This window comes from Arvicola amphibius, chromosome 12 (assembly GCF_903992535.2).
Source record: "Arvicola amphibius chromosome 12, mArvAmp1.2, whole genome shotgun sequence".
Classification (NCBI taxonomy): Eukaryota; Metazoa; Chordata; class Mammalia; order Rodentia; family Cricetidae; genus Arvicola; species Arvicola amphibius.
The window spans coordinates 13,763,876-13,775,027 of record NC_052058.2 but is presented as its reverse complement, the minus strand read 5'-3'; the positions used below and the strand labels follow the sequence as shown (position 1 = coordinate 13,775,027).

General features: G+C 39.9%; 1 protein-coding gene across 2 annotated transcripts in view; it reads right to left on the bottom strand.

Annotated features, from left to right (window-relative positions):
- Positions 1 to 5,009: 5,009 nt before the first annotated feature.
- The window catches only part of Wdr26 (WD repeat domain 26), a 45,596-nt gene continuing 39,453 nt past the window's right edge, over positions 5,010 to 11,152 (bottom strand). For both annotated transcript variants that reach the window (XM_038349501.1, XM_038349502.1), the window contains exon 14: positions 5,010 to 9,523. In XM_038349501.1, the coding sequence (XP_038205429.1) occupies positions 9,498 to 9,523 (26 nt within the window). In that variant the 3' untranslated portion in view covers positions 5,010 to 9,497. The remainder of the gene's footprint in view (positions 9,524 to 11,152) is intronic.

The window sequence follows — 11,152 nt, the reverse complement described above, 5'->3', positions numbered from 1 at the left end:
ACTGAAAGCAGTGTAGTGGAGCACCCTTGGGCTGTCACTTGTCTGTCAGGCACAAGCTGCCTCGTCTTTAATAACCAAACTTTGTTCTCAAACACTGGTTACAGACAAAACCCCTTTGTTTCTCATATTGCTTGAGTATATCAAAGCCAGGACGGGGTCAGAGAGTCATTCCTCTGGAATTTTTGAGGGGTGTTTTCTATAAACGCTGAAAATGAGGATGCAGGCACTGCCCTAAGTGGTTGTGCCTGTAGTGCTGCTGTACAGTGATGAGCGTTGCAGGGGACGACCGGTGAGGCTCTACATTCTAGCACTCTCATCTCCAAGATAGACAGAGGTCTAGGGATGAGTGTGGACATCTGAACTCCAGTTCAGTTCCTGTCTTCCTGTGCCCGCTGTAAAGGCTTTAGTGTCGAGGGCCTGGCCAGTGCAGACTACCATTGGGTGCTTCTATGCTGGGTCATATCCCTTTTCATGCCTGCTACTCAAGAGGAGAATGTAGCAAGAACCCAGAGGCATCCCTCTGATGTGGTCTAACTTTAAACCTCTGTACTGTCTCCTGGGAGAAAGAGCTCACAACTTTCCATATGCTGTCACTTGTATGCAATCGGTCTCTTTCTAGATTGTGCGCTCCTGGAGAGCAGAGTCCACTCTGATCATGTTTGTGTTGTCTTCTTTTCTCTCCTGGCGCCTAATACAGTGCCTTGCACACAGAAACAATAAATGGCTATTGAATAACAAGCTAATCTGATTGTGTTGTTCTATTGCTCTTTCATCAAGAAGTCTGATGTCCTTTAATTCAGAGAAGCAGCAATGGAACAGCAGAATCAAAGCCCACCACTATCTTTCTCTTTTTTCAAGGCAGTTAATTTTAGAAGTATTCTTTTTCAAAAATGACATTTTTATTTTAACCATATTGATTGTCTAGCTTGTATGTATGTCTTTTTGAGGGTGTCAGGTCCCCTGCAACTGGAGTTACAGACAGTTGCAAGCTACCAGGTAAGTACTGGGAGTTTTCTCTGGTTCTCTTGAAGAGTAGCCAGTACTCTTAACTACTAAGCCATGTCACCAGCCCAATAATGTGCTGCACACTAGAAGTATTTTAAGATTTTTTGAGTTTATAAGGGCAACTGTTGTATTGGATTTACTTCGGTCTGCTGAAATTTTGCTTACAAGTAATATTTTATCAGATTATGCATTATCACATACTAGGTGTAACTATCTCCAATATCTAGATTAACTTGTTTTAATAATGCAGAAGTAGCTGGGCAGTGGTGGTGCATGCTTTTAATCCGAGCACTCTGGAGTCAGAAGCAGGTGGATTTCTGAGTTTAAGGCCAGTCTGGTCTATAGAGTGAGTTCCAGGATAAACAGGACTAACACAGAAACCCTATCTTGAAAAAATAATGATGATGATGATAGTAACATGGAAATAGGCTGAATTGGGGTGTGGCTCAGTGTTAGTACAATTTTCCAGCATGAGCACAGTTATGGGTTTCATCTCCAATACCACAGAAGGGTAGAATTTGAAATTATGTTTGCCATCTAGGGTCAACAATCGGAGATTTTTGTCTTTTTTAAAGTATTTTTATATGTATAGGTGTTTGGCTTGATTGCATGTCTGTGCACTGCAAGTGTGCAGTGCCCTTAGAAGCCAGAAGAGGACATCAGATCCCCTGGAACTGGAGTTACAGCTGGTTGTTAGCCACTGAGTACTGACAATCAAACCCATGTCCTCCAGAACAGCCAGTTCTTAACTGGAGAGTCATCTCCCTAGACTATTCATTCATTTTTTTAAATATTTATTTATTGTGTATACCGTATTCTGTCTGTGTGTATGCCTGCAGGCCAGAAGAGGGCACCAGACCCCATTACAGATGGTTGTGAGCCACCATGTGGTTGCTGGGAATTGAACTCAGGACCTCTGGAAGAGCAGGCAATGCTCTTAACCTCTGAGCCATCTCTCCAGCCCCCCTATTCATTCATTTTTAAGAATAGGATCTCTTGTGTCCTAGACTGGTCTAGAACTCAATATCAACTAAGCTACATCCTACATTTTGTCTTTTAAACCAGGCATAACCTGAAGTAGAATAGATTGAGATATTTTTGATGTAGTAAAGTTGTTTAGGAAGGCTATTCAAAATATGGCTGTCCTTGAAGATTTTCAGTGAAGCCTTTGGATTTAGCCTACTTTTCTCAAATATCTTAAAAGGCAGGAAGCTAGCTAATGACTTGGTCATTTAAAGCTTCAACTGTAGTTACCACATAAGCCACAGCACTAACTTGGTACTACACTCAGGTTGCACTCTAGAAAGGTCATTTCAGTTTAGAAAGACAGCTTTTCATTTGCTCCCTGTGAGGCTGGGTGGAGAAGAGGGTATGGTAGGTGGGTGATTACAGTCCACTTACTGAAGCAGAGGTTTGGCTTTCTGTTGTCAATCTTCTCTACCATATCTGTTAAAATGCCATTTTTGTATCTTGGGTCCCACTTATGTATCAGTTTCCACTAAATATTAGAACCTAGTCAAAATGTGTGCTTACTTAAAAGCTAGTGGAGGAGGAGACACTTATAATCTCAGCACTCCAGAGGCGGAGGCAGCACTGCTTCAGCTACACTGCTCAAATATGTAAGTTCCTGTTTTCTTTTTTTTAAAGTATTTTTTGACTTTATGTGCATCTGGTATGGTGTTAGATTCCCTGGAACTGGAGTTACAGACAGGTGTGAGTGCTGGAAATTAAACCCAGGTCCTCTGGGAGAGCAGTCAGTGCTCTCAACGGCTAACCATCTCTCCGACCTTAAGTTCCTCTCTGTACCAGATTGGAAGGTTACATTTTTGTTTCTGCATTGGTAGGAAATGAACCCAGGGCCTTGCACATGTCAGGTTAAGTCTTCTACCACTGAGTTGTACACCCCAGCACTGGTATGTAAGATTGAGCTACTATTCCATGACTCTCCTGACATCTCTTCCTCACAGCCCACTCCCTAGGTCTGTGATGTCAACTTAGGGGACTCGACCTCACCTTACATCCATTACCCCCTAACCATTTACTTGTGGTTGGCACTTGAACAAAGACGTTTTGTCTATTCCCATAGCTAGCTTCACACTGCTCATTCTCAGAGGAAGAGAACATGGATCCAACTGCAATAAGTTTCCTTGAAGACCGTGACATTTCTGGAACTGATCTACCTTTGGGCCTGCTTATTCCACAGACCGGACTGAACCTTATTTAACTGAGGGCTATGACTGACAACAGAGATCTGTGGGACAAGGCAAGTCCTCTAGCAAATCTGTACATTCTTTTTCTGGGGCAAAGGGATATGGATGTCACTGGACAACTCTGTGGAGTCAGTTCTCACCGTCCATCTTGTTGAGATAGAGTTCTCATCTGTGCCACCGCACAGCATACTCCAGGATAGCTGGCCTGCTACCTTCCGGATGATTACTGTCTCTGCTTCCCAGTCTTCCCAAGATTGCAGATCAACATCACCATATCCGGTTTCTTATATGAGTGCTGAGGACTGAAGTCAGGCTTATAAGGAAGTGCTTTCATCTGCTGAACTATTGCCTCCAGAATGTTTCTTTTAGTGCTGGGAACTGAGATTGACTTCACAAATGCTAGTAGGCAAGTACTGAAGTTACCAAGCTCTATCTCCAGCTGCTATAGATGACCCCATGTTTTAGTTGATATTTTCTACCAGTTGTAATAATCAGTGCATTGTACTGATAACCTACCTCCTTCCCTGCCTACCACGCTCTGAAGCAAGTTCAAGATCACTTTAGGTTTAGAATCTTAAAGCATACACAAATATAGTGCCAATACGCTCTATATAAACTATCACGGGGGGTGGGAGGGGCCCTTATGTAGCTCAGGCAAGTTCAAATCCACAAACCTCTTGCCTTTTCTTCCAGAGTTAGACTGTTTACCATTTCTTTATATTAAATAATCCACGAGGGGTCAAAAGTTCTGTAGTTGGTTTGTTAACATAGGCATCTAAACAGGTCTATACATTTGGAGAATGTCTAGAAACCTCTCATTTCACTGCAGAAGTCAAAAGGACTGGAGTTTAAGACACTTGTGAGTTGCCATGTGGGTGCCGAGAACTGGACCTGGATCCTCTGGAAGAGCAGCCAGTGTTGTAACCTCTGAACCAGCTCTCCAGCCTAGAACTTGCTATAAAGACTGCTAGGATGACCCTGAAGTCTGCTTTATCCCTTTTGTTAAGTCTTAAATCACTCTTCAAAAACATTTTTTTTTTTTTATCAATTCTCAGTTCAATGTCTGGTGGGATACTATTAGTTCCCTTCTAAGATTAGTGACGCAGCTTTGACATACTAAGTAACTTGACTGGAGACTCTAGTAAACTGAAGTATTTAACTGTATGGATATCTCCTGAAATCTTTTAATTTTAATGACACTAACAAATTTTGATTTTTTCCAAAGTGGCCACCTGCAGACTAAGGGGAGACTATGGTATGACTGAAAACATTAGCTCTAAACTAATTCTAAGTTAAATCATATCTCTTAAGGTGTAATTTAACTCTCAGCTTCATACCTGTTCTCCCTCATCTGTAAGCTGGGAATTACCATCTCCTTATAGACCTGTGCTTATATTATCAAGTGGCTTAGTCTAGGGGCTGGAATACACTAAGAACTGGGCATATTAGCAGTTTATCAGTGCCATACATGCACACACAAACATTTTCTCCTATTATTTATTTCTGGGGGTGGGGAGAGGCGGGCACATATTGTTGCAGATGTTGGTTGTCTTCATGTGCATCCCTAGTAACCAAACTCAGGTCACCAGGCTTGGAGAAAGCCCTGCTGAGCTATCTCAATGGCTTTTCTAAGTACAGGTTCTGGGCTCTAACCTTACCCATGACTAGCTGCATAATGGCCTTCTTCAAGGACATTAACAATTGTTTCTTTAGGGTCCACTCACAAACCCTAGTTAAGATATGGCCACCAGTTCAGCAAACTAGTCATTTGATAATGTAGTAATACAACAAGAATTAATTACTTATTCTGTTTATTGAATTGAGAGAAGGGAATACAAAGGACCGGGAAAGTGCTGTGCACTGATATGGAAAAGGTGTAATTAAAATAAAATTTAAAAATCCCAATAAAGCAAATCTAAGTTACTGTAATTTCAACCAAACAAAAAAATGTAAAGACATTTAATATACCACACATTTATAAAATAAATGTCAACCAAAAGGTGTTTTGTAAATAATTAGTAGAACAAGTGAAAATAAATATGAGACCTGAAGTTTTTATACTTTAATGAAATAATAAAGAAATTTAAACTACTAAATATAATCTGAGAGGCAGTTAAAAAAGCAAACCCCAAAGTTTAAGAACACAATCCTCTGGAAACATCTGTCAGTTCATAGTAACTGTCAATCCACACCAACAGCTGTGAGAGCTACATCACACAATGCCTTATCACTCTCCAGAGCAACGCCAAGTTCTTCATGTGATCTCTACAGCTTGATTTGTAAGCACATACATGCTTTTGTGATCTACTCCCCTCAACGCGTCACCCACACACACCCACACGCACTCTCTCACTCTTTTACTTTCAAGGGACCAATAACATTCCCCCACTCTGAGCCTAAGAATGTTATGATTAATTCTAGCATTTTGATCCTGATAACGTAAATGTCTAAGTCAAAGATGGGACACAATTTCATTCTTATAAAAATAGACAAGTATTAACCAAGTCTTAAAGAGAGCGCACTTTACATGTGCACTAGACTTTCAGTAAAAATGACAACCTAGTTGTTTCTAGGATATTTTATGAATCAAGTTCTTTCTCAAACACACAAAATTTTATACGATTGACTTTATTAACCCAGGCTGTCTGGATTAAATAGATAGGGGATGGGTTTATACAGCTTGTTTTTTTCAATTCTAGAGCAGCTACTGTAACAACAGCTCAACACTGCAAAATTTAGATTAAATTCACCCTGTTTTTAGAAAGTGTTGAAGTGTAAGTTAGCAGTTTAAGTGAGATCAGGTATGCTTTCAGAAATGGAGGGAATGCTTTGGCCAGCAAACAAAGGGAGATTTGCTCAAGTCTAACTGAGACATTCAAGTAAAATTACTAATATATATTTAAAAACTGGGACACAAAGGATATTAAGACAGATTATCTTCTTTCCTCCCCATTCTTCTGCCGTAAAGTAAATGACATGGTTCTGCTCCCTTTCAAGAGATGTGCGATATACATTTACCCAATGGGAGGCAGAGGGTCAGTTCTTGTTTGCAGGAACCAATGTCCTAAAAAAGATTTCAAGGTGGGGAAGGGTGGGGAAGAAGAATTTTCTATTAATGCCACAGAACGCCAGTTGAGGCAGAGCACTCCTAACCACTGACCTTGCTGAATTACTGTTTGTATTTTCTCAGACTAAGGAAATAGTGATAAAATTGCTCTTAGTTTGTCTAACAGGTTATTTTAATTACTTATAGTCAGAGAATTCCTTTTTTGTTCTCCCACCCAATAAAATGGGCCAATAAATGAGGACATTGTAAACAAAATTTCCTGTCTTCAACTACTTACCTGGACTACTAGACTATTATCTGGCCAGGAAGAGCAGTGAAATACAGCTGGCATAAATACTAATAAAACAGAAACCAAGTCTGAAGCTCTGTCATCTCCCAACTCCCACTCACCACCCACACACCGACCTCAGTGATTCCCAAATCCAACACTTTACCACTAAAAACCAGTTATTTAGAGGAAAAAGACATTTAATTTCATTCTTGCTCTAGCCCTTAATCAATGCATTAACAACAAAAACATTTTTAAGCACATGGAATTGAGCCTACTAACCTGATTTTTGGAGCCAAAATTCTCCACTATTTTGATCTATGTGCAAAAAGTATTGGTACTTTTCAGTTTATACATTGGTTAGTATCTTGTGACAGGCTTGACAGAACTTTCCCTCTTGAGCCTTTGTGTGGTTCATCACATTGTCAGAAAATTTCAGTTAATAATTAAGCCAAGGGTTAGAAAAATCCTGCCACTAGGTTCTTCCATCATAAAAGCTAGGGTTTCTTCACTATCTTTCTCACATGTTCAAGTCAGGGTAAATATAGGAAGCGGACGCTTACAGCAAATTGGCACAGTGAAGTACCAGCATATACAGGAAACTGCCAGTTAGGACAGACAGGCCTGGCAACCAAATTCACCTAGCCACTATGAACACCTCTGCATAGCTGCAACTCCACCTAACAGGAGTTATGGTCTTGTAAGATGTCCCTCCCTTTCAGTCCATGTTTTTACTTGTAGGTGTTTTGAACTGTACTTCAGAAGTGCTGTGAAAACTCAGGCAGATCTAGGTGCGGCTTGGTGCAGTAGGAGAATCTGAGTGGGCACAGACCTCAGGGAATATTCCGTATGTACCATGTAGGACGATGTAATCACATTTGTAAACATCTGTGGAGTTGTTTGCCACATTTTGTTAGTGATTGTTCCTGTAGAGACTGGGGTATGTATTAATGGCTTCAGGGTATATCAATCAAAATCCGGTTTTAACTGCACTGAGGTAAAGAGGACTTGCCACTTAATTATATACATTAACAAATCAAAGTTTTTATTCAAGCTTAAAGTAAAAAGTAACTTCAGTCAGGAAATGAAGTACCAGATAAAGGGTAACATACTATTTTAACTTAGAAGTATCAAAACAGGATTTCTCTGATTTTCTAAAGTGGTGGTCTCTGCAAAATGATGCTTAAAGAAACCTTTTTACACATCAATTTGATAAAATAATCTTCAACTACGATATGCCATTTCCTTACTGTGGGCTTTGGGAGAATGAACACTATTTTAAGGCCAAATGTGTTTTCTTCTTCTTCTTCCTTTTCCTGACTTTCTCCTCCCTGCTACCATCCCTCATGACCTCTACCACCCAAGCCTCTCTCCTCTTAGGGCTGTGAACGGTATGATCATGGTGAGAATGCCATAGATTTGGCTCAGCCTCAAGGGCAACTTGGTACAACACGTTTTTTTCTTCACCAGGATCTTACTTTGGGAGTGATTCCACTTCTCCTAACAGCTGTGGTCACCTTCATTATCCTCTACTGACAACAGGGCATTTCAAGGGAGACTCTTAGAGCCAGTGGCTGTGGGCTTAAAAACATCGTGAACATCAGACGTTGGATGTAGTCTTCAAAATGAGTACTCTTTGTTCCCATAAGGAAACCATCCCTTAAACTACAAGGGGGGGGGAGAGGGAAAGACTGTCCACAGCACCAGTTTGAATGAGGTTCAGTATGGCAACATCTGAAAAGCTGAGAAGGAATCTTCTTTAAATTCCAGTGTCCCTATATGTTGGGCATTAAGGGCAACTAGAAGAAATGACTGAGGTTTTAATCCCAGTTTATTTATGTCTGTAACCTGCTGAATTCTTCTAAGTCTCAACTACACTATAAATTCCCAAAGTAGCCTATCTTCTGATCTCTACTTTTACTAGATCACACTAAGACCAGAAGAACATGGAACAAGCTTTCTTGAAAACCTAGCCTGATGGCTGATTTTTATGTTGGTGTATTTATAAAATTCTCCTTTTGAATCTTGAATTTCTTCAACATCAGGTACTGATGTCCCTCCGAGAACAAAATAAAAGGGGGAACCTTCCAAGTTATCTCTCTGCTCCCCTGTGCCATGTCCTCCTGAGCACTGTCTGACCACGCCATCTCAGGTGGTACTCCAGAAGAGCACCAGTCACACTGCATCTCTGCATCACAGAGGAAACTCTTTTTGAGCTGGTTTAGATTCCAAATGTATACAAATGAAGTCACTTTAATCCTATAAATACTTCTTAATTTATTTTTAAAAAATTGTGCTGTTAACCCTTTTACGGGGCAACAAGCTATGTGAAAAGTACAAAACTTTTTGTCAAATGTAATATTGAGAGTGCTTTTGACATAGTTCACTGTTTATCATCTGATCAGTATATACTGCGCAACGGGCAAGGCTATAATCCATGAACCAAGCTGCAAAGATCTCAAGCTAAATAAGGCGGAAAGATTTGAAGAAACAAAAGGAAGTTCTTTCCTGTCCAATGTATACTCTTCAGACTAATGAACTCTTCCTATCAAGCCTTTCTAAACTGTTAAATAAAGTTTCCAAACAAGCATTTGAACTTCATTACACAGAAGAGCAACAAGAATGGTATCCCACCAGACAAAAGGCAGGAGGGAAAATATATATATACTGAGTTCAATGGGTAAGCCTGAATGTAGCACAGTTCTTCACAACCGATGGGGAATAATTCAACATGGTGTCCAACAACGTTCTAACGACGTGCTTCATCAACGGGTTACTATGAAGCAAGGTGTAAATGTTTGGCCCCAATCGGGCTTCAGAAATGGTTCTTTTTTTCATGACGAGCATGTCTGTCCAGCTATCAATCATGTTTGTTTGCACCAAATCCCAAGCCATTAAAATACGACTAATTTTAAGTTAAACAGAAGTCGTCTGCTCCAATTCGCCATCAACTATCCATGCTACTGCATTCCTCTGAATGAAGACAGATGAAAACGTGCAGAGAGAAAAAAGAAAAAAAGATACCAGTTAGAAAGTTTCAAAATCCGCATTGGTATATAAACAGCTGAATAAGTAACAAAAATAAATAAACTCTTGGTTATTTTCATAGTCCTTAATGTATCTCCCTCAGGTTTTAGGTTATATCTTATAACCTCATGAGTATTTTGAATAATACAGAAAAGGGATGGATATAATATTAGAATTTTATAATTTTATGTTACTTTTTGACAGTCTCACTGTGTAGCTCTAGCTGGCTTGAACTTTGAGTTCTACCTGCCTCTGCTTCCAGATTAAAGGTGTGCATAACCATGCCTGACAGAATTCCCTATTTCATTAATTAATTTATTTTGGTTTTTCTTTTCTTTTCTTAAGACAGGGTTTCTCTGTGTAACAGCCCTGGATGTTCTGAAACTCACTCTTGTAGATCAAGCTGGCCTCGAGCTCAAGAGGTCACCGGCCTCTGCCGCCTGAGTGCTAGGATTAAAGGCGTGTGCCACCATCACCTGGCAGAATTTCCTATTTTTAAAATTAACCTTGAAATAGATAATTGGGATAAGAAAATGTTGCTAGTTTAAAACAAAAACAATGAAAGAAAACTAGCAATACAAGGCAGAGCTGCACACTTGATGTATTCAATCCCTTCGGCTGCTAAAGCCTGTGGTCTCCTGCATCACCCAGCTCCATTTGGGAGCGGTGTATATATGCCCTGTATTAAGATAGAGTCCACATGCCATAACAATACACTCATTTAAGTACTTGATAGTTCTAATATATTGATAGCTTATGTAACAGCAGCACACACTTTACCACCTTGTAGCAATCACACAAATCCCCATTTAAAACAAAACAAAACAAACAAACAAAAAACCCCAAATATTCCTCTAGTCTCTGTGGATTGGCCTATTTTTAAACCATTTCAATATAAAATGCCATCACAGCATACTGTGGGTCTGTATGTTTTTGTTTCTGGTGTGTTTCATTTACTATACTTTTTCAAAGTTCATGTACCTTATGTAGCATGTATAAATACTTTCCTAATTCCATTTTATACACCCCCCACACAAACAAAACCCAGAAAGTAACTAAGGCAATCAATCTTGTAACTCATTACAAAAGATTAGAAATTAAGCCAGGGGGTAGAGTGATGGCTCAGCAGTTAAAAAGACAATGCCTGTCCTTTTCAGAAGGCCCTGGTTCGATTCCCATAACACACATGGTGGGATTTTAAAAGTTTCTAACTCCAGTCCTGGGGAATCAGACAGCCTCTTCTGGCCTCTGTGGCACCACACATGTGGTTCAGATTCACATTCAGGCAAAAAATCCGTAACACATAAAGACAAACTTAAGAACAAATAAGATGGCACCACGGGTAAAAGCACTTGCTCGTAAACTTGAAGACCTAAGTTCAATCAACAAAACCCATATGGGGGAAGGATATCAATTCCAGCAAGCAGTCCACTAATTCAACGTAGACGTGTACCCACCACCCTTCTGTACCCAACAAATGTACAAACTTCTCATATCATAGATATATGGTTTTGAGTTAAGTATTTAAATGACATATAACCTTAGACTACATTCTTTGAATGTTATTTTTAAGCC